This window comes from Psittacula echo (assembly GCF_963264785.1).
Source record: "Psittacula echo genome assembly, chromosome: 3".
NCBI classification, from domain to species: Eukaryota; Metazoa; Chordata; class Aves; order Psittaciformes; family Psittacidae; genus Psittacula; species Psittacula echo.
Window position 1 is genome coordinate 95919599 of NC_137736.1, and position 27919 is coordinate 95947517.

Genomic DNA, 27919 nt, shown 5'->3' on the forward strand with positions numbered 1-27919 from the left:
GCCTCTGAAGGAATATAATATGGAGCTCCTATATTTTGTAAGAAATAACTCCTTGACATCTTGTGTTCTTTGTAGAGGAAAATCAAGTAATCATATCTTGTAAAAAAACATGACACCTTTTAAATTAATGAGCCTCAAACACAGTGGGAAGATTTGGTGATAGTTGATTAATACGAAGAGTCTCTATCCTTCCCTATTAAATGTTTACTGACAACACAGTTAGCAGAGCCCTCTTAATAGTATGCACATCATTCTTTTGACATCAGCGTTTAATTCAAACCAAGGATTACCACCACTGCTCTTGAGAGGAGGATCAGAACACAGATTGTTCAGGGTGACTTCAGGGAAAGATTTGCTCGTTATTGACACATGGTCTGAGCAATTGAAGTTTCTCCTAAAGTTAAAAAAAAATGAAACAAAAACCCAAACAGAACAGCATTCCTGATGCCAGCCTGCAAAACTAATTTTGGTCCTCTCTTCCTATAACATGATTTAATAAATCTCATTTTCTATCAAATTTTATGAGTTCGGAATTGTTCTAATACTAGGGCTGCAATGACCTATTACTGTTTTCTTGCAGTTTTTCTTAAATTTCAACACTGTCTAAAATACACAGATAATCTGAAAATTCACTAAACTGGAAAAAAACCACCAAAACAAAACCAAAACCTAACCACACAACAAAAAACGAAGTAAAAGCTAGAAAATGTAAGGAATTCAAAACTTGTATTGCTTGCTAAATTCACTCCCTGCCACATTCTGTATTTGTCTCATCTACTGCGTTTTCCCTTTCAAACTAATCGCATGGAAAATAACCCACTGTCTGGAGGGCACTAAAACCACCCATGCATTATGAGTGATTTCTTAGTTTTTGAACAATTCTATCATATACCTACTTCCAGGTTTTCCTGTACTAGCTGCCTTTCTGCTCACCACACTGTGGCCTTACCATCACTGTGCATGTGTGTGTTGGGGGGAGGGATATCCACCCAAATAGGTTAAAATACTGCATCATAAGACAAACCAACACTTCACTGTTTGTCTTGTAAAGCCAGTGTTCTACCTTTACAGTATCTGTCTCAGTAAAGGATGATTACTTCAGAACTTCTATGCAGAAATCTTGGATATGCACAATAATTGAATGCATTTTCTCTTAATCTGTGAACCTGTTCAGGAAAATGAATCATACAATCATTAAATAAATAAGGAATCAGCAGCTATAATTTCCTTCTATGTAGACAATCTTTAAGGACCATCTGTCACTTCCTCAAGGGCAGCTTTTTATTTTTTCTTCTTGGCATACTCATAAACAAAAATATTTCCTTTCCTCAAATGAGTGAATGTCATCTTACTGTGACAATTCGCTAACTTAACTCCACAGACAAAGTGGCAAAAGAAGGAAAAAAAAGTACTCTGTGCTGACTCCTAGTTACCTGTAACTTAAAGGCTTTCAGCAGGCCAAGGAGTATCCCAAAATTTCACAAAGACAAACGTACTGCTTGAATTTGTCAAATGGAGCTATTGCACCCACCAGTCTGAAGCCCTTCTCAGAAAAATGTTACTAGACACAACAGATGTAGAAATAATAGTGAATAATGAACAATGAACATATAACTCAGTGACAATGACTAACATAATCTATTTCAGTAGCTTTTACCAAAGTAGTACTGCTAAATTATGTTGTCCAAAAATATAATTTATGAATAATAGTGTTCTAACTTGCAAAACTTAAAAGCCATCTGAAAACCAAACGTCTTCGTAAAGCACTGCTCACAACACTGCCGTGGTTTAAGCACGTTTACATTCTGTACTATAATAGATTCATATGAAAGGCACATGATTTCTTTAGTTCATAGTACGAGCTGAAATACCATCCCTTTATTTAAAAACTCTTGACTTGTTATCAGGGTTGGAAATAAAGGGATGGATTGTGCAGTATTCTACTATTTTACTACACATACGAGTATTATTATTATTGAAGCATTAAAATCACTAAAACTGTGAAAAAACTTTTTTTTTTTACTATCAAACATTTTCATATAGCAGCACGAAAGCTTAGCACAAAATGCATTTTGCTTGTCTAAAGAAGGGATCCCCTAAAACTTCCCCATTATCTCCAAAACTTCTCCAGTATCCCAAACTTTTTTCTCTTAGAAATTGGAAAAATCTTTAGGTGTGTCAAATCCTTTTATAGACAGAGACTAAAAATAACGTTTACAGAAGTTTTGGCTCATTGCTTAGGAATTGTACTCCTTTTCTCTATAACAGTTTTAAATGGAAATTCTGGTTTTCAATTCCATTCACAAAGTACTCAGTCCAAGTAGTCTAGTAAAAAGCATTACCAGTTGTTCTTTTCCATTATGAAAGACATATTTGTATTTATGCAACTTCCAGCAGCATCTGACAACCTCGTTAGTGAGTCGTAAATTAAGGAAACAGAGTGAGTTATTTTGTATTTATGAATGATTAGAAGCAGCACAGAAGACAGAAACTGCAAACTATACTACAAATATTCACTACAGTCAAGAACACTCATGCACAGCTAAGCTGACTTGAATGCGGGGTGGAGAGAATTATGTACTCCCATGTTCTTGGTTTCTCTGACATATGAAAGTAAGGTATCAGGCCTTCTCTACCACAGCTGCTTTCCAGTCTCCAGCTATCACTTTTCCTGAAATCCTGAAGATGGCCTTGCCCTCCTAATTTAATAATTTCCTAACAAAGCTTTTGGCTGGTTTATTTCAAATTCTGCTCCTCCAGAAACACTCATTTTACTCTTGATCTTGTATCTCCTCTGTTTATGACTATTTTCAGCTACATCATTTAAGTCCTGCATAACTGCTTAGACATTTAAAACTCTGTCATGCACTTCCACTGAATCATTAACGTGCCTCTCAGTACATTTTTAACTCTTCCTCAATTTCTCATAAGAACCATATCAGTACATGACATCAGATAGATAATAAAAATGTTAATAACAAAATTAAGCTACAAAAGTAACATTTTATATGTATTCTACGTACCATATTGATTCTCAACATACAAAAAAGAATTGAGGCTGAATGAGTGGGGTTTAGGACAAAGAAAGTCAGAATAATATCCTGATTCAAAACTTGAAACCACTTTCCACAGGTAACTCCCTTGCTGGAAAATTAACAGTAGTCTTAATGTGTCACTCATCAAACATCCCAGATTCAGTTCCAGCAGAGCTGGGAATAACAGCATATATTCTGCAGTACTGGCAAAGAGCAACTGTATTGAAATTACTTTAGTCAAATGCAGTAAATCAGGATAAGAAAGCTCTCTATTCACCTTTCTCTAACAGAAATGTATCTAAGACCACTAGCCACAGCGATTGATACACATTAAAAAAGAGACAACATATCTCATCAATATGGAAAGCATTTTCCAATCATGACTCAGAAGTAAGAACTTGCCCAGCTAATGGCTAATAAATTAAAGGTACAACATATTCTATATAAAATCTCCACAAGGCGATCTTTTGCAACAGTACTGAAGTTTGCAGTAGCTGCTGATGAGAAGGGCAAGGAGCAGCAAGGAATGTAATCCTGGAATCAAAGAGCAACTATTGACATTGCACCTGGGAGCCAGTGAAAGGTTGTGATGTTTTCAGAATATGTAAGGGACCAAAGTCAGGATGAGGTCCTGGAACACCTTCAGTTCCTTAATGGCTGAGGAGAACAGTGCCCTCTATACAGAGCAGTGGTTCACTGATGCCAAAGCAGCCCACAGCCAAAACCAAAGGAGTGGACACACGTTTACATTGCTTTATCCTGGCTTCTTTTGAATACGTCAATACAGAAAAAAGCTGAACAAGGGCCAGATTGAACATTTCACCTAGGAGAAGGTAAGATTCTAGCACAGTGGACTTCAACTAATTAGGTACAAGAAGTAGGCTTAGATTACACCATACCTACCAAAAAAAAAAAAAAAAATCAACATAAATGTCATGGAAGACCTAAAATAAAAGTCCGCTTTGTTGTGGTGTTTGGTTTATTTTTGGTGGTGTTGTTTTTTAAAAACCACAGTATTCTGGATCAAAAGGGAACTAGAAAGAATAATTAAAAAAAAAAAAACAGTGAAAGAAAAATAGCTTTTCTAAAGGATGACTACAAAGGTCAACGAAAAAATTGTATTCAGTGAGACAACTGAGAGAAACAGGGTAGCACATCATGAATGCACCCCTACTATAAGCAATAAAGCCTTTTCAAAGTTTGGGCATAGGCACACCCTGCAGTGTAAATATGAGCACAGATATCTGACATAGAATCACAGAATGTTTTTTCAGAGATCAGAGCCATTTAAGAATCACAGTATGTTTAGGTCCTTATGTACTACTGAATATTAGATTGCATTTGTTTTGATGTACACTCAATGATATCCCTCCCATTAACTACAACTGGTCAGCAGTGATTGACTATGTAACAAGCATAGCTTCAAAGGACTAGAAAACGTTTCTATCTGTGGAATGTTTCTAGCAGACAAGTGGAAGTGAAGAAACAAAAACAGTAAGCATAACGGGTCCCAACCCATCCTTAGGATTTCCTGCTCCATATTAGTTGTAAATTATATACCAGCTTTCTAGCTAATGAGGCAAAAGAAAATAACAAGTTTTATTTCGTTTCAATTTAGCTTTATTTTCCAATAGTAGTAATAAAATATTCCAAAATTAAATATTAGATACCTTTGTATCTATGTTTTTATGTACTTATAATTGCTCCTCAATGTCCAACTCCTTCTGTTAAAGGATACTGAATGTTTTCCTTTCAGGTCAAGCACTCTAAACAGGATATAATTTTCCCATGCCATAGAAAGAAAGAAGGTTCATGAGGAAACTGATGTTTAAAAGATTAGATTAGATTTAGTGATTTAGTGATTAGAAGGTAACCAATTTAATAGAGAAGCATTTTGCATGATGTTTTTGTGAAAAAAAAGTAAAAATAAAAAATAAAGATCAAGCTTTTTACAGGATGAAATTCTGTTTGCATTCGATAGTCATAGCTGACACTTTACCTTTCCTGTAGTTTCTCCTCAGAAATCTGTAATTCTTCTTTTAAGTTTTGATATCTATCTTCCCTTAACAATCTGGTGCCATCATGGAGGGTCAGTTCTCTGTCATGTATTAGTCTGTTTGAAAATAAAGAATAAGTTTTATCTAGCCTTTGCTCACTTTTACATATGCATATATCAACTAATGCTTTTTTAGAACCTACATGTGTGATAGTAAAAAGAAATCTAAGATGCATCCAGGTGTGAAGACAAAATAATATGCATCAGTAAACAGTTTCAGCACACAGTCAGTCAGTCAACCTAGTTTAAATAGATGAGGTAAGAGGAAGAAAAAAAATAATTCTGTCTTACCAGTAGAGTGTGCATAAATCGCATGAAACAGCCCACTTTGTTATACTTGTACCAAGTAATATACTTTCGATTTATTTCTTGAAGCAATGTATTTCAGTTGGTTGCAATGATTAGCCAACATACAGACCCACCTCTTACTTGTTTTGTGCAGAAGTTGATTAGATATAATATATGCATGTGTCAAAGAAAACCAGAAAGCAAAGCTAAACTGATTAAAAAGGGAAAACAAGGCAAACATAATTCTCTCTTCTAACCTTCTGTGTATATGTATAAGAAGAGAAGGCACAAAATGGTTTTGCTACAATCTGCTTTGAAGGTTGGTGCTGTCCTTTATTTTGCAGTATGCGATGCAGGAACATGAAATAGCAGAAAAAAATTGACCTGACAGTACAGATTATTATTAACATAGTACTTGCTATTACTACTACTGTTCTGCAAAGTTTATTTCATAATTCAATAAACGATAAATTAATGTTTAGAAAAAGTTCTTTGCAATCAAAATACAGTATGCTTTTACATGTAACTGCAATGACTGCATTTTATTTAGAAGCAGAATGAAAAGTATTTCAAACATTTTCTGACATCTTGCATTTTCAAATCAATGTGTAAATACTTCTGATTTTTAGATTTCCTAAGTTTACAGTAAAATTGAACTCTTCCTTCAATTCAGAGTTAAGTCGGTATTTACAAAGAGCTGAAATTTCCTGTATTATGCACTTACAAAGAAAATTAAATAATTTATTCTGCTTTTAAGTAAGTGAAGACTGAACATCATATATTTTATGAAACTTCAATGCTCAGATTGATCTTTACAGTATTCTTGAACTTATGGAAAGTCATATTCACCAAAAGGAACTTTATTTCTCAGTATGCATGTGCTCAATGAACAAATCACGCACAGCCAACTCATCCATGCTCATATCCTGACCTTTGAAGTACAGCTAGAGTGCCAGGGTTAATTCGATGAATGCCATCAAGAATAACAAGCTTTCCTTCCAGGGCAGCAGTAACAAGTGGCGATGGTCTCCAAGCAGTGTCTCCATTAGGAAGTGTATACCTTTGCTGTAGCAAATCTCTAGCTGTCATATCCTGTAAGTATCAATTCATTAGATGAATATATTTATGCTCTATTTTCTGCGTTGACAAGTACATGCTTTCTCCTTAAAAAACTGCATGCTGTTTTTCCTGAGAATACACCCAAGGAAAATGAGCAGGAAATCTTCAATTACTTTTCCAAAGAGTACTAGAAATATACACAGAAATCTACACATACACTATGTTGAACAGTCTTTGGAAGTTCTAGACCTGCCAATATCATCTCCTTGAAACCAGAACAAAAGCCTTCCCCCCTGCCCTTAAACATAATGCAAGTAGATGGCAACTTGTACACAGCTTTGTGTACAGAAGGGGGCAGCAGTTTACACCTAGAACAAACTAGGTCATCTATTTCATGTAGAAGTCACCTGAAAGAGGAAGATTTCACCTTTAATCTTGAACACAAACCAGCATGACATCCCACCTCTCAGCAGGAAAATGCAGTGGAAGCATCAGAGAATAAAAGACAGAGTAAGAAAGAATCCAGTAACACACAAAATATCAAAAGTATACAGCATGTCACAAAATAATGCTTAAGGGATAAATCAAAGCCAAAGGCAAACTCCACATTATCCTCCAGCACACACATTTTATATGTTCCATTATAACAGGTAAGCACTAGATCAACAAAGACGTAATAGCTGTTTTGTGACCTGGAAGATGAAATTCCTTCCTTCAGGTTGTGCTGTGAACACAACTTAACCTGAAAGAGGATGAGAAAAGTATTTTGTATTGTAGCTGTAGCTTTTGTATACGTCCTCTTCACAACTATAAACCTTTTGAACTTTAAAGAATAAAAATAGAACACATTACGTCATCTAGCCTGAATCATTTCCTCTTTCTACATTTCCTTAAAAGCCTTAAAATAACAGGACAAAGTCTGGTTCCTTCAATGCTTCCACGTTTGTATAACTTAAAGTCCCACATTTAAATCCACAAAACCAGGATTATTGTTTGATTTGGTTGAGCTTGTTGGGGTTTTTTTCTTTTTTTTAATTTTTCTCTTTTAACTGCTGTGTTTGCTCTTTTCTATTTTATTAATGAATTAGACTAAAACCCGAATATGCAACATTCTTATCAAAGCCAGAGAAAAATGCAAGTGTTATTAGGAATTGCATCAGAAGTGTTAATTCAGCAAAGAGTACATGCTGTATACTGAATATTTGACTAACACACCTTCTGATAAATTACCTGCAGAGGAATGGAACAACGTATAGTATGAACTGATTGGGAGCCTAGTATGCTTATGTAGAATGTCCATCTGTAATTCCAACAACTATTTGAGAACCATGCATTAATTTTCTGGAGATAAACTCAGGAGTGCATTTTGCTGCTAAACACTTTCTGAAATATAATGTTTATATTGTAATTTAAATGTTTGAATGACAATAATTTTAGTGATGCATTAAGAAGAAGAATCACTTACTAACACATGGGAAGTTTGTGTAAAGGGTTTGTTTTATTTGCTAGCCTTATTTATTATTTCTATTTATTTACTCTAAACCAATTTTTAATACACAATCTTAAAATTGTAACATTATTATATATATAGTGTTAGAATAACACTGAAAGTCCCTCCCTTTTGAGGAGAGGTAAGAGAGTAGAAGAATTAATTTTTTTGCCTTTATTTTGGGAATAGCAATGGCAACATATTGCCTTTTGAAACAAAATGCCTACTTTGATTTGCAACAGTCATTGTAACTTTTTTGTGTGTTTTACAGTACCTTTTTTATTTTATAAAAAATCTTATCTGGGAAGCTAGGGACCAGGTTAGGAAAGCTAAGGCCCAGCTAGAATTAAACTTGGCTAGGAATGTTAAAGATAACAAGAAGGGATTCTGTAGTTACATTGCAAATAAAAGACAGATTAGGGATAACACAGGCCCCCTCCGGAAGCTATCAGAAGAACTGGCTACCCAGGATTTGGAGAAGGCTGAGGTTCTTAATGACTTCTTTGCCTCAGTCTTCACTGGCAAAGGCTCTGACCGCACCACCCAAGTCTTGGAAGGCAGACGCAGGGACTGTGAGAATGAAGACCCTAGGCCCACTGTAGGAGAGGATCTGGTTCAAGACCATCTTAAGAACGTGAATGTACAAAAGTCCATGGGACCTGATGAAATCCATCCGCGGGTCCTGAAGGAGCTGGTGAATGAAGTTGCTAAGCCACTGGCCATCATATTTGAAAAATCATGGCAGTCAGGTGAAGTTCCCGATGACTGGAAAAAGGGAAATATAACCCCATTTTCAAGAAGGGGAAAATGGATGACCCGGGGAATTACAGACCAGTCAGTCTCACCTCTGTGCCTGGCAAAACCTAGGAGGAGATTCTCTTGGAAGGCATGCTAAGGCACATGAAAAACAAGGAGGTGGTTGGTGACAGCCAGCATGGCTTCACTAAGGGGAAATCCTGCCTGACCAATTTGGTGGCCTTCTAGGATGGGGCTACGAAACTGATGGACAGGGGCAGAGCAGTTGACATCATCTACCTGGACTTGTGCAATGTGTTCGACACTGTCCCACACGACATCCTTGTCTCTAAATTGGAGAGACATCAATTTGATGGGTGGACCACTTGGTGGATAAAGAACTGGCTGGATGGCCGCACGCAAAGAGTTGTGGTCAATGGCTCAATGTCCGGCTGGAGACCGGTAACGAGTGGTGTCCCTCAGGGATTGGTGTTGGGACCGGTCTTGTTCAACATCTTTGTTGGTGACATGGACAGTGGGACTGAGTGCGCCTGCAGCAAGTTTGCCGATGACACCAAGCTGTGTGGTTTGGTTGATACGCCGGAGGGAAGGGATGCCATCCAGAGGGACCTCGACACGCTTGTGAGGTGGGCTGATGCCAACCTTATCAAGTTTAACCATGCCAAGTGCAAGGTCCTACACCTGGGTCGGAGCAATCCCAGGCACAGCTACAGGTTGGGCAGAGAAGAGATTCAGAGCAGCCCTGCAGAGAAGGACTTGGGGGTGTTGGTCGATGAGAAAGTGAACATGAGCCAGCTTCAGTGTGCGCTCGCAGCCCAGAAAGCCAACCGTATCCTGGGCTGCATCAAAAGGAGCGTGACCAGCAGGTCAAAGGAGGTGATCCTGCCCCTCTACTCTGCTCTCAGGAGACCTCACTTGGAGTATTGTGTGCAGTTCTGGTGTCCTCAACATAAAAAAGGACATGGAACTGTTGGAACAAGTCCAGAGGAGGGCCACGAGGATGATCAGGGGACTGGAGCACCTCCCGTATGAAGACAGGCTGAGAAAGTTGGGGCTGTTCAGTCTGGAGAAGAGAAGGCTGCGTGGAGACCTCAGAGCAGCCTTCCAGTATCTGAAGGCGGCTTATGAGGATGCCGGGGAGGGACTTTTCATCAGGGACTGTAGTGACAGGACAAGGGGTAACGGGTTCAAACTTAAACAGGGGAAGTTTAGATTGGATATAAGGAAGAAATTCTTTACTGTGAGGCAGGTGAGGCACTGGAATGGGTTGCCCAGGGAGGTTGTGAATGCTCCATCCTTGGTGGTGTTCAAGGCCAGGCTGGATGAGGCCTTGGGTGACATGGTTTAGTGTGAGGTGTCCCTGCCCATGGCAAGGGGGTTGGAACTAGATGATCTTAAGGTCCTTTCCAACCCGAACTAGTATATGGTTCTATGATTATATAGAGGAAAAATGAGCTTAGGACAGAAAACAAGTAGCATAACCTATGTTCCACTCCTTTTAGCAGCTATTGTAATACAAGCCTCCAACGTAGCCATTTCTCATGGCTCACACTACTAATTGTGTTCTTGGGAATTATGAGGTGAAAAATCTATGTTTCCTGCTTTTCATGCCAATTTGGACTTGTATTTCGTTAGTATTTCTCAAATAAAAAAATCGGACGGAATTTGTTAAAAAAAAAAAAAATGAGGTCAAGTAAAAAAGAAAAAAAAAAAAAGAAAAAAATACTCCTAGAAACAAAACCACCACAATACACAAACACTAGTGATGTGCTTAGAAGACTGTTTTTCCTTGGGAAGAAAAGGAACAAATTGCTGGAAAACTGTAGTAACATCACTTTGAACATTGCCCTTTTTTTCCCCTGAAACTCTGGGGGAAGAAAATGTTTTATTTTAAAAATCTAAACCAAAAGTGCCCTAGCTACAGTCCACAAAGAAGCTGACTGCTGCTTCTCATTTGCTGTTGCTTAACTGCATTAAGAGACAACTTAAAAACAAACCTTTCCTAATCAGGATGAGCTTCCTTTGTCAGCAATTTGCCTGGAATTGCATATAATGAGAAATCCATATAATGATGTCAGATACCAGAAATGAGACAGGAATTGTTCTCTGAGCCAACTGTTAGGATAAGGGATGATCTATGTGCTCAAAGGCTTTGGGAACCCTTGGTTTAGGTAAATCTGATTCTCACCTCATAACATAAAAGCTTTCAAGAGTCTTTTTCTGTGAAATCAGTATAAAGAGCTATACCTTTTCAAACTACTGAAGCCCCTAAATCAACCTCAGATGGAAAGAATGATGAAGCAAATATTAAAACTAAAAGTAAACATAATATATATACATATATATAAAAAATTCTAAGAATTCATTTCTGCACAGAGGCTGAAGAAAAACAGTGCTATTGCTACACTCCAAAGAGAGGTGCCACTGCTCATTTTTGTGCTGCAGAAATTATTGGAAAATAAAAATAAGCCATAGGACAAATAAAAACCTCCTTAATTTTAGAAATGATTTAGGACAATATGCTGTCTCTCAAAACAAAACAAAAACAAAAACCCCACCAAACAAACAAAAAAACCCCCCGAATCAAACCAAGCCAAAACAAACCAAAATGGCAGTTTCTTGAACAAAGTAGAAAAACCTGCTAAATTTACAGCATTATCCAGCTTTTCATAGCCTTCTCTGTTGAATTACTGCATAAATTACTACATGTAACATTTGTTCTGTCATTAAATTATCCCATTAGTTTGCTATGGAAAGCTTATGATGTGTTATTCATATTTTAAGAAAAACAAATACATTCTTAAAATTTACCCGAAGATATACAGCTCTCCTACATTCAATGAGTTTAATACACTGCTTCCTGTAAAACTTTTGAGATTATGTAATACAATGTACATAGGAAATATCTATACATATAGATACACATGTGGATCTTACGTAGACTTGTCTACGCAGGAATTTATAGTGAACAATGAGCTCACAAACAGTCATTCATTTGCCTTAGCGATACTGTTTGATAGCACCAAAAAGCCTCTCTATAAAAACCCTCTGCCCTCTGAACTTGATCAAACCCTGGTGAAACCAAAGAAAAGGTTCACTTCAGTGTGAAATACTTCAACTCCCTGGCCTAGGCTTTATTTATGTAGGAATTACAGATCCCTTCAGGTGTTTACTGAGTAACTAATTTCATTGTCAGCTCTTCTTACGCGTTTCCAAAAAGGAAGTCTTCTGCTCCTGTTCAGCGAAGCCATACTAATTAAATATAGGATGTCGAAAAAAAGTGGCCATGTTTTTAATCAAATAATTATCTAATTTTTCTGGTGAGTACCCAATATTGTACTGTGTGTAAGAAAACAAGGGTTAGGGTGTGCCTGTCCTTAAGCAGGTTTGGTAAGTTGCAAAACTCTTTCCTAGCATGATTTAAAACTATGTTTACAGTGACAAGTGCAGACAGAAGCATGCAGGCTAACTGGAGACAGTTCTGGCTAAGAAACTATGCACCTATCTTAATATGCCATTGTACAGAAGGCAATAGGTGCTGGGAATCCAAGTATATTACTATGAACATAATATTACATTGATGAGGTTATGTAGCTTTGGAACCCAAATACGCTCACACCTGGCCACCTTAAAGCATAAGAAAAAGGCACGAGTCATCTGTCTAACTTCCATCTACGCAGACACAATTTCAGAGTCTGTGCCCTTATCAGCTGAAGCCATACAGGGGGAAGGAAAAGCAGTGGGATCCTGTCTGGGGAGGTTTTCAACAGCGCAGGAAAACATAAAATGGATTGTCTTCCTTTTTTCAGCATCAGTAATATTTATTTTTCCTATTTTCTCTCACTTTTTATCTGTTTCAACCCTTCAACCTCACCACCCATTTCTGTCAGTGTCTCTCCCCACATGGCATTGCACTTCCAAAGCAGCTGCCACTGCCATTTCTTCCTTTGGAGGTCTCCACGCTGCATGTGAAAAATTTCAAGCACCAAAGGTATGGAAGAAAGAGACCAATATACTGCATTAAATCTGATGCTAATGTTCCTCTGCAGCATTGCCTATTATCACTTAAAACTGTAAATCCTATGATATTTGGTATATTTTGACTTGCAAGGTCATGGGAGACTCTCGACTTCATATTTTATTTGAGAATTTTTTCATTCCTTGGGGTAATGGAGAAAACCTTACATATGTGGTCTCTACTGTGAAAAGCTAGCAAAGTAATTCTGCTTTTTAATCTCGTAATTTTTCAGTTTATGTCATGAGGTTAAAATGCATCAAGATCTAAAATTGACAATTATGAGTGACCACTGGCTATGGGAGACTGCTGTTAAGCATGACAGAGCTTGGAGTTCGCAAAAATATCCCAGTGCTGTGAGAAAGCCTGAAGTGCCGCCAGCATGAAATCAAAGGGAAAACCCCCAAATGTACAGCAGCTCCACTATGCCATTTTTACCACACTCCAAGACAACTGACAGCTCCAAAACCTTAATTCCCTTATTATCCTGCATGTCCAACTCTCCTGGAACCATTACTACTACTCCTATGTCAATCTTTTTAATACAAACTTTACATTTTCCACAATAAAAACATTCCCTCTGCCCTTACTTTTTCAATTACTGTACATTTCATCTTCCAATTCATTAAAAACACAGCTACAACAACAAACTCCTTGCCACCACCTTCAAAGCCCTTGGACACCCTTATGACTTCTCCAGTTCTTCCTTCTTGCCATGTTACCCCATGACTGCCATGACTGTCAACTGCTTGTGCATGTCCCAAACAGAGTTAATGCACATTTCACCCCAAAGTCATCTTTAAAGCCACATCTGTACTAAGACACAACATAAATAATTTAGCAACAATTAGGCTACAGGCAGAAGATTATTGTCTGTTTGTCATAGCACCTATGAATAACAAAGTTAATATTCACTGAATGCAATATGCATATATTATATTTAAACACCACCCTTATTTTATATTTCTAGAATGCAGCAACTTTGAACATGGAAACTTATCTTCTAATCTCTACTGCAACACAGTTGCACTGCAACTGTAATTGTCAGAATAAACAAGAAGGTAAAAAAAGGCAGAGAAATTCCATGTGTCAGGCATCAGAAAAAATAAGTATGCAAGAGGATATCAGGTTATCTTGACAGAAGAAACATTAAAAAAAAAAAACAAACAAAGACACAGAAAAAAGATTAAGCTTATGGAACATGAGAAATAATGTTAAAAAGCTTCCCCACAAAAATAAAGCCTTCAATAAAATAAGGAAACCATCTTCCATTACAATTAAAAAAAAAAAATAATGTTGGTAATGGAGAATTCCATTCAAGATTAAATAGCATATAGGGAAAAATTAATAAATAAATAAGAAAATGGAACAACAAAAGGTCTTCTGGAGGCATTCAACATGCATGAATTACAGTGGTCACCACTCTGACCTAAAGGCAAGACTCATACTTCAAAAGGGGAAAAAAGTCCAAAAAGGAGAAGACACAAAAGATGAAGTATCTTTTATGACACTCAGTCATGCCAAATCACAGAATGAGCTGTCAGTTCTCTGTGGCTATGAGAAAGACCACTGTGTTAAATGATTCTCCTTACATTTAGACACCCTCTCTTACACATTCACAACAAATTCAATAAAACTGAAGGAAAGCAATATCAGGGCTAGGTTATAAGTAGTAACACTGTACTAACTATATTGCACAGCACCCCCTCTATTCAGGCCTGCAGTGAGAAGATATTTTACATAAGCATTCTAACACAGAGAGTAAAAAATGCTCTATAATGACCAGAAAACTGTTATCTTTGAAATCTTTGCTAACCTTTATTTTTTTAACCATATTATATAGATTAAAAAGTACATATATTATATATGCAGCTCTGCTCCAGTTTTTAAAATAACTGAGGGAGAGAATATACACCTGTGTATTATATTTTAGATCATATTTAAAGCATAGTTTACTTACCTCGTATAGCATGATAGGTTCTATGCTGTATCCCAGTATATCAGCAAACTCCTTAGCAATAACTGTTTTGCCACAGCCCTAAAAAATTAAAAAGTAAGAACTAGATTACATTCTAGAAAACATGGGTAAGGAAGGAGAAAAGAAATTTCAATTCTTACTTTTCCTCCAATTAAACACATATCTTTAACCATATGGGATTGCATCATTTCTGCCAACAGTTGATTATGGCTGGAAGTCTTTATAAAAGTATTTGATCGAGGATGTTTTTTTAATAGCGCAGTCCCAGCTGGAACCTATAAGGAAAAAAAGAATACAATCAAAATGCTAAATAAGCTACACTGTGATAACTCTAGGCTTTGTGTGGCCTGGGTTACACTTCTCCAAAACTACTGTGGTATTTTGCTGATGACTGTCATCCATCAAACTTATATCTTTCACTTAAAAAATATTCAATCACATAATTTCTAACAGACAACCTCCTTCACACTTCCTTTGTCTCATTTTCATAAAAAAGTAGCAAAATGTGAACAAATGGAATTACAGCACTGGGGTCTGCAAAGAACTTGAGGCTGTTCCCGCTAGAGACAAAATATAAAAATTACCAACATTAATTGCTCATCAGAAAAACATGGACGAGAAAGAGCAATTTGTATTGTAAAATCCTGAAGGGGTTACTTTGACCAGAACTTTGCAGCATTTCAGTCGTAATCCACGTTAAGGCTCTATTTCCACTCCCCATTCTAGTCTGGGAACCGTTTCATCTGCAAATTCCTTATGCCCTCTTGTTCCCAAAGAGACATTCTGCAGACCTATTTTCAGGAAGTATCACCTACACATCAAACAAAATTAAAAACCTTCTCCTCAAGAAAGAGTTAAATCAGGTCCCTACAGATCCACCTTTTTCTGACAAATTCCCATTTGCTGCTGCTCCCCTTTTCACTTTGTCATGGTACAAACTCTCTGAGGATACTCCTCACCTCTCTCTGACTCCTACTAATTCTAGACTGCCCAAATTCAATATTAACTTCAAAACTGCAGATCAGCATGAATACGACCTTATTTCACCACCTAGCACTTCATAAACTTCATCAGAAGAAACAGGAGGGTGCCCTGGAGACAGAAAATATAAAGAAGGCAGAGGTGCTGAATGCCTTCTTTGCCTCTGTCTTGTCTTCTGCAGACTCTCCCCAGGGGCCCCAGATTCCTATAGCCCCAGAAGGAGTCAGGATAAAGGAGGAATTTGCTTTGGTAGATGAGGATTGGGTTAGGGATCAGTTAAGCAATCTGGACATCTATAAATCGATGGGTCCGGATGGAATATACCCACGGGTGCTGAGGGAGCTGGCGGAGGTCATTGCTAGGCCTCTCTCCATCATCTTTGGTAAGTCGTGGGAAACAGGAGAGGTGCCTGAGGATTGGAGGATGGCAAATGTCACACCAGTCTATAAGAAGGGCAAGAAGGAGGACCCGGGTAATTACAGACCGGTCAGCCTTACCTCCATCCCTGGAAAGGTGATGGAACAACTTATTCTTGACACCATCTCTAGACATATCAAGGATGAGGGAGTCATTAAGAGTAGCCAACATGGTTTTACCAAGGGGAAGTCATGTTTGAGCAACCTTATAGCCTTCTATGAGGAAGTAACTAGGTGGATGGATGATGGTAGAGCGGTAGATGTGGTTTTTCTTGATTTCAGTAAGGCATTTGATACTGTCTCCCACAGCATCCTCATAGATAAGCTAAGGAAGTGTGGGCTTGATGATCAGGTAGTGAGGTGGATCAAGAAATGATTGAAAGGAAGAAGGCAGAGAGTTGTGGTCAATGGGGCAGAATCTAGCTGGAGGTCTGTGACTAGTGGAGTCCCTCAGGGGTCGGTGCTGGGACCAGTGCTGTTTAATATTTTCATCAACGACCTGGATAAGGGAACTGAATGTACCCTCAGCAAGTTCACTGATGACACTAAACTGGGAGGAGTGGCTGACACGCCAGAAGGCTGTGTTGCCATTCAGCGAGACCTGGACAGGCTGGAGAGTTGGGTGGGGAGAAACTTGATGAAACTCAACAAGGGCAAGTGTAGAGTCTTGCATCTGGGGAGGAACAACCCCATGTACCAGTACATGTTGGGGGTTGACCTGCTGGAAAGTAGTGAAGGGGAAAGGGACCTGGGGGTCCTGGTGGATGGGAGGATGACCATGAGCCAGCAATGTGCCCTTGTGGCCAAGAAGGCCAATGGCATCCTAGGGTGCATTAGAAAGGGTGTGGTCAGTAGGTCAAGAGAGGTTCTCCTCCCCCTCTACTCTGCCTTGGTGAGGCCGCATCTGGAATATTGTGTCCAGTTCTGGGCCCCTCAGTTCAAGAAGGACAGGGACCTGCTGGAGAGAGTCCAGCGCAGGGCAACTAAGATGATTAAGGGAGTGGAGCATCTCCCTTATGAGGAAAGGCTGAGGGAGCTGGGTCTCTTTAGCTTGGAGAAGAGGAGACTGAGGTGGGACCTCATCAATGTTGACAAATATGTAAAGGGTGAGTGTCAGGATGATGGAGCTAGGCTTTTCTCAGTGATGTCTAGTGACAGGACAAGGGGTAATGGGTGTAAACTGGAGCATAAGAGGTTCCATGTGAACATCAGGAAAAACTTCTTTACTGTGAGAGTGACAGAGCACTGGAACAGGTTGCCCAGGGGGGTTGTGGAGTCTCCTACGTTGGAGATATTCAAGGCCCGGCTGGACAAGTTCCTGTGTGATGTACTCTAGGTTACCCTGCTCTTGCAGGGGGGTTGGACTAGATGATCTTTTGAGGTCCCTTCCAACCCTCGGGATTCTGTGATTCTGTGATTGATGTGACTACTTTCGTTCTGCTTTCCCAACATCTTCTATCAGAACATCACCATGCAGTCATTAGATTTTACTTGAAGTGTAGACAAATACAATTGTTTTTATTAGAGCAAAAAAGGGAAAGCAGCACCAAAAGCATCATAAGTACTCTGTTATTCTAATACAGTAAAAAAAAAAAAAAGAAAAGGAAATCTAGAGTCTTTTCTTTCATCCACTCTTTAGCATTTCTTTTAACACAAGAAACTTTAATGAATCACATGTAGGAAAGTATGAGTTTATCTAGCAACAAAATCTTGTATATCCATAATTAAATATTACAGTATCTAAAAAATGTGTTATACTACCAAAATATATTCAGTGCAAATGAGTTTTCGTATCAAGTGTGTCAAAATCTCAATGAGATGAAAAAAATTTCTATCTAAAAACATCTATAGTTTTATGAAGATATAAATTCATACCTGGAATGTCACTTCTTTTTCGCCAATCTGGACAGTTACATCAGCCTTGAACGGTTTGTTTCCACGTGCACTTTCTACTTTGGTAATCCTTCGGGGAAGCAAGTGGCTTTTTGAATCCTGAAGTTCAAAACGCTGCAGAATTAGGGAATGAAGAAAATTAATTATCAAATACAGCTTTCTGGGTTTTAAAACTTCTCCTTCTGAAAACAAGGCCAGAAGTATACTCAAGTGCTTGTGAAGTCCTAAATCCATTTACTTTACTTCAACTTTCACTTCACATACCTGTGTTCACATTCATGTTGGCCCATACATCTTGCATTTAAAATCAAAGTAAAAAGATTGCATATCATCTACTTTTTCTGACTGTAGTGACAGATGTAAAGTGAAAATGTCATATGATGACTTTGCCAAGTCTTAGCCTGACAGATCAAAATAATAACAGAAACAGATGATAGCCTTTAGCATGTGTAATAATAGATCACCTGTCTCTGCAGGTCATTATAACCAATTGCAGATTTAAACATCTGGCTACCAATAAAAATAACCATCAAACACTATGTTTACTTAGCTCCAAAGCCTTATCATACAATGAAAATTGAGGATAACCTGTACAAATTAAGCCTTCAGCATGTTCTGGGTATAACAAGGACAAAGAAGGGGACATTTGTCTTCCCAATCCTCTTTTAAGCATTATACTCTATTTTATGCTGCATATAGGAAGCATAGAAACCATTTAAAATACCCTGCACAAAGTCTATTTTGCTAGCTAGTGAAGGGGAAGTCAATCACGAGCGCTTATGCACAAAAGAGCCACTAACTGAAATTACTGAACTCATAGAGTCACTTTATTCCAGTGGAAGCTGAGTAAACCAGAGAAAATGAGTATTGTTCAACTCCTTAAAATCCTTTAAAAAAAAAAAAAAAAAATTTTTAAAACCAGAAGTAACTAATGTAAAATAATTCTCCAAAAGCATGTAGTTTCATTACTACTGGGATTCACAGCACTGCCTTCTAAAGTTGAGAAAGAAAACTGACATTCAATCATATAAACACTTTGGCTCTTCATCACTTTGTAAATTCCCATTCTGGAACAAGAGCCTACAAAAATTTCATGTTTAAACATGAATTTAAGATAAATGATCAGTAAAGGACTGCACCAAATTATATCCTTATTGTAACAGCTGAGTCTACTTCAGATAGCATTAAATGTTTAAACAACCACAGAGGACATGAATGCCTACTGAGCAGTATCTCAAAACTGATTCTAAGAAACGCTCCAACTATAATTCTGTTAAATGAACCAGTCTTATGTTCATTAGTAAATTGCAATATTCTTACTAAGTTAATAGCATTTTGGATAGGGCCAAAACTGCTCATACACAAAATTGAAAAGTGCTTGTACACTAAAATCCCTTAATTGTATACCAACGAAAGAAAATAACTGGGAGTAAGAAGAAGATTATCTGCACCAGCAGCTTCTGCATCAACAAGAAAGATTTGCAGACAGCAGCAGCAGACTTTGTATACAAAGATCTTGGGGGTCTAAAATTTCTAGGGTGTTCTTTGGTTTGAGTTTTTTGGGGGTTGTTTATTTGTTTGTTTTCTTAAAATGTTGTTGAGGGTTCTGCAGCCAGCCTTTTAGACCCTAAATTAGGATGGTGAAAGAGGACTATCTCTGTGAAGATCATTACTGAATTTATACAACTTGAATTCACCTAACTGAATGTGTACAATCTGAATTGATCACATGTAAGCACATTACCACACTTACACCTGAACAGTAGCAGCAAACAAAAATGTTTGTAGCTTTCAGACTAAGGCAGATCTTTTTGACATAGTTCTTTATTTAGAATTATGACAGCTAGATATGGAATCAGAGTGTGGCATGAAGTGGATGTACAACACATTAAACATACTTCTGCCTGAGCCAGAAACAACTTCCTCCACACAAAGTCCAAGTTGATAGCTGCAAAGGAAAAAATATTTGTGGCTTGGAAGGACAACTTTTGAGCACATTCAGTATCAGAAAGTCTGGGAGGTACGGTACCTCCCAGTGCCTCAGACTCAAGAAGAAATCAAAAAGAAGACTAGGCACCAAAAATAAGGGAAGTGGTTTGGCAGTTCGTAATTATCAGGCCACATTCTACACACCTAGAAACATGTGAGAAAAGGCAAACTGTAAAAACTAGAAAAAAAGAAGAAGAGGCATTCTGACTACTTGGAAGTATCTAAGTGATCAGTAATGTCTCAGCACTGAAACCACAGAAGATGCTGGTGATGCAGCTGGTCAAAGGAACAGCTTAAAAAAAAAGAGCTTAAATGAGACTTATTTGCAGATAACCACTATGCTGAACCCACAAGGCAGCTAAGCTATCCAAAAGAGGCATCCAAAAGCAACTAATCTTTCTTAAAGATTCTCTGCATGGGAAGTAAAGAGAATTTTTCAAGGAAGAAGAGGACTGAACTGTTTCATGAGAAGCAACCTAAGAACTTCAAGTGCAAGATGGGACAGACAGTGAAGTCTGAACAGATTCCACTAGAATGGTACGTACTGGCACTAAGACCATTCATTAACGCAAAACTCCAAAGATTACAAACTACTCTGGGGGAAATAAAAGGGAAAGATATCCTTCCTTAGACCAAAATTTGAACAGAAATATCTTACAAGTGAACAAAAGTGTTGATAATAAAAAAGATGCCAGTTTTCTAACTATTAGCCTACTCCCCACGAGAGAGTGCCTATGTACTCTGAAGACTCCCTATTGCAAGGGAAAGTTTTCAACAAGGAGGTAAGATTAAAGTGGGTGTGAAAATAATACAAAAAATGAGTCAAAGGGAACAAAGAAGCTTTGATTTGATACAAGATCAAGATAGTAAACACAGAATCAATGAAGGCATGAAAAAAAAATAATTGAGAATGGCCTTAGAGCAAAGTTAATCACTAGGATAGTAGACTAAAAGGGACTTGCTCATTTATTAAGACAAATCTGATCTACGTTGCTTCTAAACTCTGATGGGAAGACTCTCTTGATTTGAAGGTAAAAAAAAAAAAAACAAAACCAAAAAAAACCCCACCAAAACCAACAGAGGTTGTTTCCAACAGTGGGGAAAAAAAGGCAGGCAAAAGGCATGTGAGAATTAGAAAAGCAAACCCCAAAATCTCTGATGAATCTGAAGTGAAATACTAAAATTTTATGGAACAATGAGGAACAAAGTATAGAACAGTTGCAGTATCTTATGAGCCACCAAACTCAGACTAAATGAAGATGACCACATTTATAAATGCCTAGCAGTAGTATAAAGAAAACTCCAATAGTGTGGGAGACATATATGTGCTTAAGCTTATTGTTTGGGAATGTTTAACTGGAAACTGTTTTCCTTGCAAGCAGCAATTTCTCTATATAAAAATCTTATAGAGAAAAAGCTTAAATAAATATTTACTTAACTTTTGCAATCACATTTCAAATGTTCATCTGTCAAAATAACTTTTCATGACGGTATTTCACGCAAGTACAGAATAATTTTAAAGGCCAGAATTCAAACCAAGTCATATTTTCCTCTGCAAGGCCTTCTAAGTTTAAGGTCTTCTTTAAAAATCAAAATAGAAATTGAAAAACTTTCCAAAGTGTAGAAACTTCAAATAAGGGTATTCAGATGCACATCACTATCAAGTTTATTTTGGTATCTCTGTCCTGTCTGTTGCAAGCTAATGAACACTGCAAACTGTACCACTTGTACAAATGTGCTATATGATAAGCAACTCTCTAGATCACTGCTGATCCTGGATTAGTGTGCAATCCATAACAGATTTTTTGATGTTAACTAGTTTGACATAAGGAGACATTTCTATCAAATTAAAAAAATTGGTTGATAAACAGAGTTAAGTCCAAATCAGATTTTAATTCCAACTAGATCCACTCAACAAGAGATTTGAATTTCAAAGCATCTTTAAGCATCCAAGACTAACACTGTAACAAGCTACTTTAAGTCACAGGGAAGGTAAAAGTCAGTATGTCACATTAATTCATTATTGAGAATAAGGATTAAGAGGAATACCTAGGTCTTGGTGGAGTCTCAGTCAGCAAGGAGGCACATAAGGAAAAGATTTACCCAGGTTAAAGATAAGGCTTGGAAAGACAGTGCCTTCAGAATATGATCTCCTCAAGAATTATGCACGGGGTCTAACTGCTGCCAAAACTAGATGTTTAGCCTAACCACTGGCTATCTCACTTCTCAGCTCCAACAGCCAGACCGGAAGGGAAGATCTCCTGAAACTAAGACACATTATCAACTAGATTACTACTTCCCCATATCTGTCTCCAAGTCTGATGCCTATAGGTTATATTTTGTTATACGATTTTTTTTTATTTTCTTTAAATGATAGCTGATGTTAAGAAGTTATTCAGTTCACACAAATTAACCCATCAATTGCAATACACTTTGAGTATTTATTTTTCAACTCTTGATATCTCCCAGATTACTGTATTAATTGTATTCTGTTACACAGAAGTATTTAACGTCAAATATTAGCTGGACACTCTTTGGAAATCTGTAGGAAGGTAGAGTATGAAATCATCTTGCTTCTGCCAAACTCTTCTCCCTCATATTTCTTATGAAATGGAAAAAAAAAGTTCTTACCTGTATTTAACACAGTTTTGGCACAGCTATTACTAAAATATCATTACAAACAGAAGTTCCTTAGCAAAACCAGTTATTTTCTGTATTTCTTGAGGTTTATTGCTTAACAAGATTTGTTGTGTGCAATTAGAATAAAATTCCAAGATTATGTGTACTTGCTGACATAATGGTACAAGTTTGTATAAGGAGTAATGAGAAAGTATATTAAAAAAAAAAATAAAGGCAAATTAACCCACAAAAATATAAATGGTAAGGAGGTATTTTAGTAGTCAAATCAACCTGTCTTACACAGGAAGCAAAACCTTCCACAACACATAAAATTAAATAAAAGAAATGGAAAATGGAGGAAGCTGGTGGTATTTAACATAAAGAACATCACTGTTCATAACTGACAGGGGAACCAAGTGACATAAAGGATTTAAAATAAAGGCATATTAAGAACAGAAATGACTGTTACTGCTCTGCTAGCAGATAGGAGTCTATTTCCACCCAGACCATGGCTCTTATAGGCAACTTCAATCACCCTGACATGTGGTGGAAGGGCAACATAGCATGACAATCAATCTAGGTTTCTGAGGCTGCCTGGAATAATGTCTCAGCACAGGCACTGCACTGGCTTGGCAGGAGTGATGCACAGACAGCTCCTGCTGTTCACAAACAAGGAGCAATTGGTTGTGGATGTGGCAATCAACAGCAGCCTTAGCTGTACCGTCCATGAAATAAAGGAGTTCAAAATCCTAAGGGGGAGTGATGAAGACAAGTAACAGAGTACAGATTCTGGATTTCAGGCCAGACTGGCTTATTCAGAGAAGTGGTAGGTAGGACCCCACAGGAGGCAGCTTTCAAAGTTCATGAAAGCTGGCAGGTCAACTTCAAATGCAAGGATTGTCCATCCCAAAACTCAGTAAGACAGGCAGGAGATCAGCCTGGTTAAACAGGGAATACAGGACTGAGCTTCAATGCAAAAAGGCAGCATATGGAAGGCGTCAGCAGGACGGGCTACAGACATTTTCATGACACACAGATTTGGTTTTAGGAAAAATAAAAATTCACTAGCTACAAAGTTGGTTAAATCTAAATATTCACATACAAATAGCTTCTAATTTTCAGGACTGAGAGAACTGGTAAAGATGCTCCAAGATGTGAATGCTTATTTCCTACAACATATTCAAAAGCAAAAGAAAGCTGGCACTGCACTGATGTTTTAAAAGGATAAATGGAATAACTCATCATAACTGTAGGCTTTTTAAGCTATTATTAAACATGAACAAAACAACAAAACAGATCAAGCAACAACAAGCAACAGAAGACTAACAGAGACCAAACCCAGAGACTAATATAATCTATAATCATGCTATACTGAATTTATTTTGTGCATGTGGTCTCTATTGTCATTTTATTGTCATTTTAGTATCTCCTCTTAAAACTCAAATGCTGAAGTATTTTTTTTAAGTATTTGACCACATAACCATGTAAGCAGCTACTCTCAAGTTAATTAACTGCTTATATAATGAGGGGTTTTCTGCAGACTTTGAACTGGGGTTTAAATATTCTACAGAACACACGGGACTCACCTTTCACTATAATGAAATCTGGCTTATGAAGGTTGAGGTTTTTTAAATACTGTTTTAGCATCAGCAATAATATAGCCTTTTAGTTTACCTAAAATTTCTTTTCTTTATGGAAGTAGTGAAGAAACTTTAGTCAGAAGAACTACTGTCATAATCCATCGCTCCCTGGAATTATAGTATATATGTACAATACTTACTTTTAATGCATCGTTGACTGCGGTTCTGCCTTCCTTTCCAAGGAAAACATTACAGGGGTAAAGCCGGTCAATAACATGCTGGACTGACATCATAGGAAAGGAATCCTAATACAAATTAAATAATAACAATTAAAAAAGAAATTATTGGCTCATTCGATTATCATCCATTAACCTGAAAATCTTACATAGCGCTGAACTTCAAATAAAACTGCAAGGGCAGTATATAAATGACCACTACAAGGAGTATTCAATCAAATTTCAAAACAGACATTTCTCAAGTGCAACTCATTATAGTATAGATGTCTCAAGTAGATTAGAACCACCAGATCCTAAAAATTACTTTCTTTCCTGTGCATAAATGGAAGCTACAGTAACTCGCTCAGATATCTAAAGACATTTAAAGATCAGAAAGACAAATTCCATCACAGGTAACCAAGAGTCATAGTACTACCAAAAAAGAATCAATATGACAAGAAATCTATATTAAATACTGACCTACACATTCACAGCAATTTCTAGTGTTTAATTTTTATTCTATCACATTGTACAGATTCTACTTAAGTTAATTCTTAGAAATTTCTGAACAGTTTGATCAAAACTGGTTTGTTTTGAAATGAGATACTAAGTCTGCTTGCACTTTCCACACAAAACTGAAAACATTTTTTTTTCCTATCTCCTTGTTAATTACAAGTACTAAATTTTTTGTCAGTTGCTGCCTGAACTAGACAAAGATTTGATAATTTTGCTGCAGTAGTGGAGAAAGAAATGGAAATGCATATATGAACACTCAAGAAACATTTGCATGAAGCCTTTCATGGTGGAAAAATGGATTTCAAAAACCCTAAAGTAATGCTTGATTGTTTGCTTTAAAAAAGACTTGTAAATTTTTAAGCACTTCTTGTAACAGTAGTGAAAAACAGTCAGTGGACTAGCACTACTTTTTAAGCCCTCATCCAAGTAAAAAGTAAATTATATAATTCAAATTAAATCAACTGATTTTCAGTTATACACTTGGATTTCCATAGGCACCCAACTGAAAGAAGAGTTGCTTAGAAATGAAGCCAGGACACGCATATTTTATGAAATGCATAATTGAATTTATACTTATAATCAGTAATACTATTTATAATGTTCCATATTTAAAAAAGATCAGTAAAAATAAACCATTTAAGTCACTGTAGTAAATGTCCTGCTTAAAGGATCAGGGAGTCCTTTATTGCATTTTAAAAGCGCTCCGTCTATATATAAAGACTTAACATACAATTTGTCCACATTATCTCAAACTAATAATAATTACAACGGCTTGTATGAAATTATCCTCTTCAGAACAGTACCCAATGAAAAAATTCTCCCTTTTAGCAGGCAGGAGTTTTCAACTGAAGAAATACATTTGGGACTGTTTGAATCCATGACAGAAGATACAAAGCTAGTCATTACAATGTATTCCCTTCACACTTTGAAACAAGTGAATCAACCAAACTAGAAGTAGAGGAAGGCAATGACCCAGTATGGGAAGGAAAAATGCTGTAGCTAGAATTACTAGGAACAGTCAGCTTAGAAAAAACAAGTGATTAAAACTAATTCTAAAAGAAACAGTTCCCGTCTACCTAAAAAAGACTGTCATACAATGATAACACTTCACATTCTCTAATGTAAAATAAAATGCTTCCTTCATTCCATAGTTTAGATAATAGCTTAAGGCTCATTTTCTTTCCATTACTCTGAAAGCCATCTGGCATTCATTTAAAAATAATTTTTCACTACAGAGCTCAAAGAATAAAAAGTTACAATTTATTTTAAAATCCAACATGTATTTCTTTCCTAAAGCCCTTCAAAAAACATTTCATTTCTGTGTATCTGATTTTTAATCACTTCTTAACATCTGATGCAGTATAACTAATTTCGAAAAAAAAAATATGTCTGTAAGTAGAGAGCACAACTGAGGGACTGAACACCACAGTAACACAAGTAATCGTTATGTTTTAATGTCTATCCAGTAAAATACGTAGAAGTGATCTGCGGCTGAGCAGTACCATAGGTAAAATGACTTTACAGGAGACAAAACAGAGAAAGTCCTTTCTACAAACACCTGGTACCTTGGAGAGAGGATTTCAGAAGCTGTCTTGGTGTTTTACCCTCCTGCAAAGACTGCAAGACTGTATCTTCCTGCATGTAAACCAGCCCCAACCCTTCTCTCTCTTTACACAGATCTCATCTCCCTGACTTCCTTCAGGAGGCATCTTCAGTTTTTACTTCAACTTTTTACCATGCAATCATAAAGCCCAAGGGACAAAAGCCTGTCAGAAGGCAGAAAGACTGCCTGAGCTGTAGTCCTGACCTGACTGATTTGCCACTGTGAACTCAGCAAAGTGCAGTAGTTGTATTTCCCTGTGGTGGTCTGCAGCTGTCAGAAACTACTGCATCTTCAAGTGTGCACAACCTGTGTCTTCAGGTAACTCTCTACAACTACAGTTATTCTAAAATCTGCCAGCCAACCCAAAGACCTAATGTAGGCTTCATCTCACACAGTTTAACTGCGTCACATACCCATATTTGAATATGGTTGTTTTGGGTCCTTTTTGGTGTCAGTGGAGAATAACAGGGTCTCTGTAATAAAATCAATATGATCATGCATACTACTAAATCAGAAGCACTTTTAGGTTGTGATTTTTATTTTTCTTCGCTGACTATGTCAGTGTCATCAAGTAACCTATAGATTCATCTGAAGTCAGTTAAGATGATTTAGTGGAATAAAATCCATTTTGAGAACTAAGATACATTTAATCACTTGACAAATCTTCCATCATGCCGTATTTTGTCCTTTACTATTATGCTATATGCTTGGTTAAAGTATTATCCAGAGATATCTGACCGGGGCTTTTCTCCCTCAAACCATTCTTAGGCTTTTTCAGGCTTATTTTTTAAATGCTCATCTTCTTCTAACAACACGAATAATCCAAATCTAATTTTAAGAAATTTTAAGCCCATACAGTTTCACAGCACATGTGTATGCACATACCAAAATCTGAACTGCAGCCGATAAGCTGTCTAAAGGAAAATCTGGAAGTCCCAATGTAGAAGATTCTTGAGAGCAGAGAGTTGTAGCAAAAGACAGGAGCTGAGAAACTCTGCATAGGAAAAAATAATTACACAGTTTTATGCATGCTATCTATATTTAAAATACTAAAGTCTAAAAAGTTAAATAGAGTATAAGATGCTGAAACTATTTCTGAGTGCAAATAAGAAAGATGTGATTGAAGTTCTAAAGCATTAAGGATTCATTATAGGAAGGCTGCATATGAAAAGCTCTGTGAGCATACACCCACACACATTAAAAAATTTCTTTCAGTTCTGGTCTCTATGCAGTGAAAGAAGACACAAAAATAGCAAGGAATCCTGAAAGGACACCACTTTTCTTCATTCATTCCATTTTCATTTTTTTTAAATATGAAAAATTACCTCTCTGTGGAAATGTTTGATCCAATTGAATATAATAGCTGAAGATGGTCCTGGAAATAGAATATAAAATCACAGAGTAAATTAATTTGGGGATCAGACTGTAGGT

The 27919-nt window shown here is 37.1% G+C and overlaps 1 protein-coding gene across 1 annotated transcript in view; it reads right to left on the reverse strand.

Annotated features, from left to right (window-relative positions):
• VWA8 (von Willebrand factor A domain containing 8) overlaps positions 1-27919 on the reverse strand; it is a gene marked incomplete at both ends in the record, with an annotated part of 186731 nt that overhangs the window by 121079 nt on the left and 37733 nt on the right. The window contains 8 exons of the mRNA XM_080612926.1: positions 5035-5148; positions 6311-6471; positions 14659-14736; positions 14817-14951; positions 17949-18080; positions 24355-24459; positions 27374-27482; positions 27814-27863. Of these exons, the coding sequence (XP_080469052.1) occupies positions 5035-5148; positions 6311-6471; positions 14659-14736; positions 14817-14951; positions 17949-18080; positions 24355-24459; positions 27374-27482; positions 27814-27863 (884 nt within the window). The remainder of the gene's footprint in view (positions 1-5034; positions 5149-6310; positions 6472-14658; positions 14737-14816; positions 14952-17948; positions 18081-24354; positions 24460-27373; positions 27483-27813; positions 27864-27919) is intronic.